Source organism: Numida meleagris, chromosome 18 (genome assembly GCF_002078875.1).
Source record: "Numida meleagris isolate 19003 breed g44 Domestic line chromosome 18, NumMel1.0, whole genome shotgun sequence".
Classification (NCBI taxonomy): domain Eukaryota; kingdom Metazoa; phylum Chordata; class Aves; order Galliformes; family Numididae; genus Numida; species Numida meleagris.
Genome location: NC_034426.1, coordinates 203,998 through 210,797, shown reverse-complemented (window position 1 = coordinate 210,797; position 6,800 = coordinate 203,998). Strand labels below are relative to the sequence as shown.

At 59.0% G+C, this 6,800-nt stretch overlaps 2 protein-coding genes and 1 long non-coding RNA gene across 3 annotated transcripts; 2 read left to right on the top strand and 1 right to left on the bottom strand.

Moving 5' to 3' along the window:
• Positions 12-2,785, top strand: LOC110407829 (sperm acrosome membrane-associated protein 6-like). Its single transcript, XM_021415974.1, has 6 exons — positions 12-235; positions 495-518; positions 604-681; positions 824-927; positions 1,374-1,527; positions 2,503-2,785. Exons 1-6 carry the CDS (start codon positions 43-45, stop codon positions 2,685-2,687), a joined length of 738 nt encoding a protein of 245 aa, XP_021271649.1. The 5' UTR covers positions 12-42; the 3' UTR covers positions 2,688-2,785.
• Positions 1,943-5,098, bottom strand: LOC110407830. The gene is made up of 3 exons (XR_002444051.1): positions 4,962-5,098; positions 2,621-4,342; positions 1,943-2,077 (listed from the first exon to the last, which is right to left on the bottom strand). It is a non-coding gene; the product is annotated as an uncharacterized LOC110407830 (long non-coding RNA).
• On the top strand, positions 4,285-6,769 carry LOC110407825 (fibrinogen-like protein 1-like protein). Its single transcript, XM_021415971.1, is given in 3 exon segments — positions 4,285-4,921; positions 5,054-5,548; positions 5,551-6,769. Coding segments are annotated over 3 exon segments (1,095 nt in total). The 5' UTR covers positions 4,285-4,503; the 3' UTR covers positions 5,733-6,769.

Below are 6,800 nucleotides of genomic sequence, written 5' to 3'. Positions count from 1 at the left end.
TGGTGCTTTGGAGGGGTATTTAGGGGTGTATGAAACGCCAGGATGGGCGTATGGGATCCGGATGAGTTCTGCGGGGAATCTGTGGGATTAGTGGGGACAGGGGTCTCGACACTGGAAGATCTGAGGGTGGGGGCATTGTCTGACATGGACATCTGTGAGCCCCCAGAGCCTTTTGCGGTGTCTCTGCGGGAAGCCATCCAAATAATTTGGGTGAAGCTGAGCCAGCTGGAGCAAGGTACGGGGCCAGCAGGGACCCCCATCCAGGACTCCCACCCATGTGAACCCTGGGACTCCCACCCCAGCTTCCCCACCTGGGGCACACAGACACCGCTTCTGGACATTTACGCCCCAAGATCCCCACCCTGGGCATCCCTTTCCTGGAGACACCCCCGGGGATTCCATACCGGGGCTGAACAAGGGCTGAGCCCTTGTAGCTCGTCACAGGCATGAGGGCCCCTCACGATCCCCACTTTAACGATTCTTCCCCCAACCAGCTCCTGCCTGCATCCCCCCCTGCGGTGAGTGCCTCTCTCCTGTTTTGCCATCCCCCCGCCCCCGAATTCCCCTCCTACCTCCTGAGACTGCCAAGCACCTCCCTCCCAGGGCACCAGCCGGCCGCCCGCGTCTTCCAGTGTGCAACCTGCCGCCTCGTCGACTGCCAGTTCCCTGTAGACTGCCCAGGTAGGGAGGCACGGGGACCGGGACACAGCTACCCAGGCTGTGTGCATGCCCATGCCTGCTGTGAGCACCGCCAGTCGCACAGGGGCGCCGCCGCTCCTGCAGGTGCGTGAGCACAGGTGAGCTCAGCCGGCAGCGCTCCCAGTTCAGGACGTGTGGGTCCACGAGGACGAAGCCATCACGCTGCACTGCGACGTGCCCTTCGCTGTGCCTCCCGAGCTGCAGGTTACGTGGATGTTTGCCAAGGATGTAAGCGGCACGCACGTGCAGTGCGCATAGACATCAGGAGGGGCCTGGGCACGGTGGCATTGCCGCTTGTGTGCACGGCATCAGCGCTGCCAGCCGAGGGGGGCATTGCTTGCACGTGATATACGTGTACTGACTGTGAGCAGCATGTGCAAGAGCGCATGTGGCAGGAACAAGCGAGCACCCGCACGAAGGGTGAGTGTGAGCAGGAGGCGGGTCACCGTGTGCGTGCAGCTTCTCGTGCACTTCTGCGAGGGAAGTAACTTGTGCACATGTTGTGCATCCTCGTGTGGCACGTGAGCATGCGTGGGACGTGGGGCGCGATGCACATGCATGAGCATAGGACACGAGGAGCACATGGGGACATGACAAGCACACGTGTGACACGGGTGCCTTTGCATGCACGTACCGATGGGCCGGGCAGCGCTGACCTGTTCCCTATGCCTCAGATACGCACGCAGGACCTGGCGCTGTTTGAGGAGCTGCAGAGGGGCGTTGGGGAGCCCCCCAGCCTGACCGTGCAGGACCCCACTCTGGGAACCATTGCCTGTCGCCTGGGGGCCGCCTCTGAGACCCTGGCCCGCAAGTACTTCTACCTCAATGGTGTGCATGGACTGGAGCCCTCCAGGGCAGCGTGGGGTGCAGGGGGACCCCGGGACCCCCGGGTGCACGGGGCGGGAGGAGGTGGGCTGTGCGAGAGCAGGGAGCCTGCATGCCCAGGCCCCTGGTGAGAGGGGAGAGCGGAGCTGGTGTTCCCTGACCCCAGCTCCTCACAGGGCAATAGGGCGTATGGGGTTTCTGGGGGCCACCAGGTCTGTGCCGGAGCAGGGGCTGCAGGGGCATGTGGCTCCTGCTGGGAGTTCCCCACGTGCCTGGCTGGGTCTCTGCAGTGTCAGGGGGAAGCGTGGAGGCCGAGCAGGGGCTCCAGGCCCGGTTCAGGGCTGTGCTGCGCTGGCCCCGGGGCAGAGCCCCCCTGCACCTCACCGCATCCCTGCAGCTGGGACTGGCCCTTGGCTTCGTGGGGCTCGTGCTGCTGCTGCTGCTGCTGTGAGCACTCCCGACCTGCTGCACTCACCGTTCCCGCCGCTGGGGTCCCTCACAGACCTGCATCGGGTTCCCAAATCCCCCTGAAGTCCCAGCGCCTCAGGAATCCCTACAGACATGAGGGGACCAGACGTCGAGGGAGGGGCACAGACTGCTGTGACTCCCCACCTGTCAGAGCTCTTATTTTCCGCTGGCACTCCGTTCATCCTCCGACCCGTACTGGGGCTCCTCACTCACACCCAGGACCTCTCCAGAGCACCCTGTTTCCCCCAGACTCCTTAACTGCCCCTAGACCCTGTCACTTTCCCTCGTTTTCTCCAGAATCCCCATAGACCCTTTAGGGCCCTGCTTACATGCAAGTTGACACAGTTGCCCCTACGACCCCAAGGCCCCATACGTTCCCCTTTAGATCCTTCAGTTGCTCCCAGGGCCCACAGCTGCCCCACGGCCCTCTTCCCTCTCCCCCCAACAGATGGGGATAGGAGGTCTCCTTCCCCCTCCTACTCTCTCTCCATTCTTCTTACCTCCTCCTAGGGCCTCCTGGCAACGCTGCCGGAAATCTCCGCAGCCTCCCAGACCCCAGTGACTCCCAGGCACCCCACAGACCTGGACACCAGGGCCCCAAAGGAAGCGTGGATCACCGTGGACTTACGCCAGGATCTTTCCCCGAGGACCAAAACATTTGCAGTTGCTCATCTTGCATTGTCCATGGGATGTAACTGGGACTCGTGGGTCCTTCCCCTAACCCTTCGCCTGTATGGAATGGGGGAGAATTTGCCTTTGCGTTTGTTACCAATTATAATCATATGTCTTACCTGTTTCTGGGAGAGGGAAGTTGTGGGATAGGAGGAGATGACAACCCCCCAGAGGCAGGAGCCACTGCGTGCGTGGCCCCGGGGGAGCCGTGTGCCAGAGGGTCCAATGCAGCCAGGGAGCGCCTGTCGTCCCAACTCCCTGCTCTGGTACAAAGGCAGCAGCACAACGGTGACAGAGCACAGAGCGGCCCAGGGCAGGGCTGCACCACCACATCCTCACTGCTACTGCCAGGGAGCTTAATACACTGGGGCTGGTCCCAAATGGAGCAAATAAGTCACTGAGCTGCATCTCATCCTCCGCACTGAAATCTCTCTGCACTGAGAAGCACTTGTGCAAAGGCACGTAGATATCCTCAAAGTGCAGGAGCTGGAATCCTAAGTTCATTTGATCTGTGCGTGGGCTTCTTGTCTTTGTGATAACCTGTCCCCACCATGGAGCCGCCCCGAGCGCCCTCCTGGATGGGCACTCTGGGGAAGTGCTGCTTCACAAGGAGCTCAGTTCAATACAAAATCCACAGCAAAGAGGATTCCTGCAGTACAAAGAGCCGGGAAAACGCGGGCTCGTTGGGAAAGACTTGAGCAAGGGAGATTCGCCCTTGGTGGAAAGGATCGGGTCAGGGCACGCTTGAGCAAGCTGGACGCGAACAAATTGCTGGGCGCTGAGGGATGCACCCACAGCTGCCGGGGGGCTGGCAGGTGTCACTGCGTGGCCACTCCCCATCAGCTTTGATGGACCGTGGCAACTGGAAGAAGCGTCCAAAAACTGGAGGAAAACAAACCGAAGGGGAAAAGGAGGAGGGGAACGACAGCTGGTCCCTCCCCTCGGTCCCTAGGAGAGGATAGAGCAACTCACCTTGGAAACCCCTTCCAGGCACACGAAGGAGAATCATCAGGAACGGCTCCTGCGCACACAGGCAGGTCTCACCTGGCACTGAGACCTTCCTGCGCACACACGAGACAGAGCGAGATTATGCCGAGATAGTTAAGACAAGATGTAATATGAAAATACAAGAAGCTCCTCTCCTTCCTCCTCAGCACACTCTGCTCCCCACACGCCCAGTGGTCGCCCATTACGCTCTGTGGGTGCTCAGGGTCCCTCAGCTCCTCCCTGTGGGCACTCAGTTGCCCCCCATTCCCCTCGGGGTGCCTGCAGCCCCTCTCTGCCCCCGCCCATGCTTTGGAACACCGCAGTTCCCATCCACGCATGCTCAGATCTCCTCCGCCGCCCTCTGTGCACACCCCAGCCCCTGCCATTCCTTACACCCAAACCGTACCCCCTCTATATACCCTCCAGTCCCCTCTGTTGCCTTCCGAGTGCTCTTAGACCCCCTCCAACCCACCCCATCCGCCCATGGTTCGTCCAGTGTTTGCTCTCCCCGCTAGATGAGGACTGGCATCCAAGTGTTTGTTCAAAAGCAGCAGTCTTCAGAGCTCCCAGCAGGAATTTCATCCAAGGAGCTGAGCAGAGTGCATTCCAAGCACTCTTGCTGGCACAGGTGTTATTTTCTTTGCAGCTGTGTGCCAGGAACCATGGTCACTTTCTTCCCAGGTCGTGTTTTCTGAGGGCCAGAAGGGAACGTGCTCTGATTACCACCCCCAGCAGAAAGGAGGCTGCGTGGGTCAGACGCGCTCACCCCACCCCCTGCGGAGGGCCCTACAAGTGCCTCTCCCACTGCGGCCCCACGGCTCTGCACGTCAGAGGGAGCCCCGTGCCGCAGCCATGGGTGAGTGCAGGTCTGGGGAGGGCTCCTTGCAGGGCACTGGGAGAGGCCCTGAGCACTGCCCCGATGGGGATCGGGGATATCAGTGCACGCAGAAGGCTGCACTTGGGGATGGGAAAGGGCAAGATGCTCACCCCCCTTGGGCGGAGGAGCTGAGGCCTTTGGCTCCCCAGCTGGCACAGAGCGCAGCATACGTCGTGTGTTCCTGCGTCACACGTGGGAGTGCTGGAGCCACGGGATTTCCCACCTCACGTTTCAACATTTTTACATCTTCTCCCTTTTCCAGTAACCCACTGCCTTCTACTCCTTGCTTGTGTGCTGGTCTTGGCCACCCCACACCTCTCTGTGCCTGCGCAAACCCTGAACATCTTCAAGAAAGCTCTCTCCAACACTTTGACAAACGCTCTGAAGAAAAACGTAAGGAGCATTCCATGGGTATCGCGGTGCTCTCACCAACCTCACTGCCATTCCTTGGTCTGGGCCAACCGTGTGCTCTCAGGGTTTCCTTGTGTCGGGTAAGATGTAACAGCCATCTGTTTCCTGCCCCAGGTTGGCCCAAGGACTGCAGTGAGATCCCTCCTGGCAGCCACAGCGGTGTCTACAGCATCCAGCCCTCAGGCCTCCGCCCCATCGTGGTGTACTGTGAGATGAACGCGACAGACGGGGGCTGGACGGTCATCCAGAGGAACCAGAAGGACACAGCCGTCACCTGGGCCGAGTCCTGGAGCACCTACAAGTACGGCTTTGGGAATGTGCACAGCGACTACTGGCTGGGCACCGAGTACATCCACCAGATCGCCAAGCAGAAGGTCTACCAGGTCAGATTCGTCATCCAGGATGCCTCCAACAACACCAAGTTCGCGGAGTACAACCTCTTCAGTCTGGACGATGAGTCCCAGGGCTACCGGCTGCGGCTGGGAACGTACACAGGGACAGCGGGGGATGCCATGGACTCAGACGATCCCAGTAACGTGCACAACAACATGAAGTTCTCCACAAAAGATCGGGATCGGGACACTTCAAGAAAGAACTGTGCATCCCGCTCTGGGGCGGGTGGTGGTACTCAGCACGTTATTCCATGCGGCTGAATTTCACGGGCGGCATGACGTGGGGCAGCCTGTGCAGAGGGGACTGCAAATCCTCCCTCATCCTCATCAGAGCAGCTCCTCACAGCAACGTTCCTTCCTCACCAGACGCGGCCAGACCAGTGCTCTGCTGCACCGCTTGATGCTGGCTGGGGTTCTGGGCGTGAGCGGGGTGTTCCTCTATACCAAGAGCTGTTTTCCTTTACTCTTTTCCTGGCAATTGGCAACATTCACTGCTTTGTCTGTGGTGTGTCACCTGCGGTGGGTTTTAAGGATCATTATTGGAACAAGACGTAAACGTTTTGGTTTTCCTGACCCTGCTCTGAGGTTATAGGTGAAGGCCACAGACTTCAGCAGAAAAATCTCATTTATTGCTAGCTAACCCAACCTATGCTGCTCCACGCCCAGGCACACCGTACAGCTGCTGCAGCCTGTGTTCATCCTGCAGAATAAAACTGCTTTCAGAACCAGCACAGACATGTGAAAATGTCCCTCATCTGCTGCCCGCCTTTAGCCAGGAGCAGACCCGAGGCTCCTGTTCCAATAAGAAATCAGAGGGGAATTTTTTTGACAAAACAAATGGGGAATTAACGACAAAACTTGCACTTAAAGGAGGGAGCTGGGTTTCAAAGTGGGGACCTTTTGAAAAGGGAATGCAGTACCATGCAGCCGAAAGCAAGAGGTGAGAATGTGATGGTGTGCTTCCCCCGCTCCCCCTTCTCCTTCCAGCCTGACCATTGCACCGACAGCCTTTTTCAGGCAGGAGGTGACCACAATCCCGGTTGTTTCCAGCCCAGGCAAGCTGATGGAGAAACCGGCACCGTGTTCATCAGCTGAGGAGCAGCTGGGCCAGCAGCAGACTAACCACAGTGCTGAACGCTGTCTGATTTAAGCGAGATTCTGGGGGACCTAACATCAAACTCAAAACTACAACCAGTATCCAATATGACTACGAGCCTGTCATCTTACCCCCATGAACAGTAAACAGCCCAGAGCCCTCAAGGTCTCCTGTACCAAAGCGGAACGTAGGGCAGGATCTCCTCTTGAGTAGGGGTACCTCTCAAGGTTACACGTGTGGCAGGAATTCTTTATCACACAATCCCAGAATCACGGGGGCTAGAAGGGGCCCCTGGAGCTCCCCCAGTCCAAGTCCCTCAAAGCAGTTCCCTGCAGTACGTTTGTCAATGGTTTACGGGCGTTCGGCCCGGCTC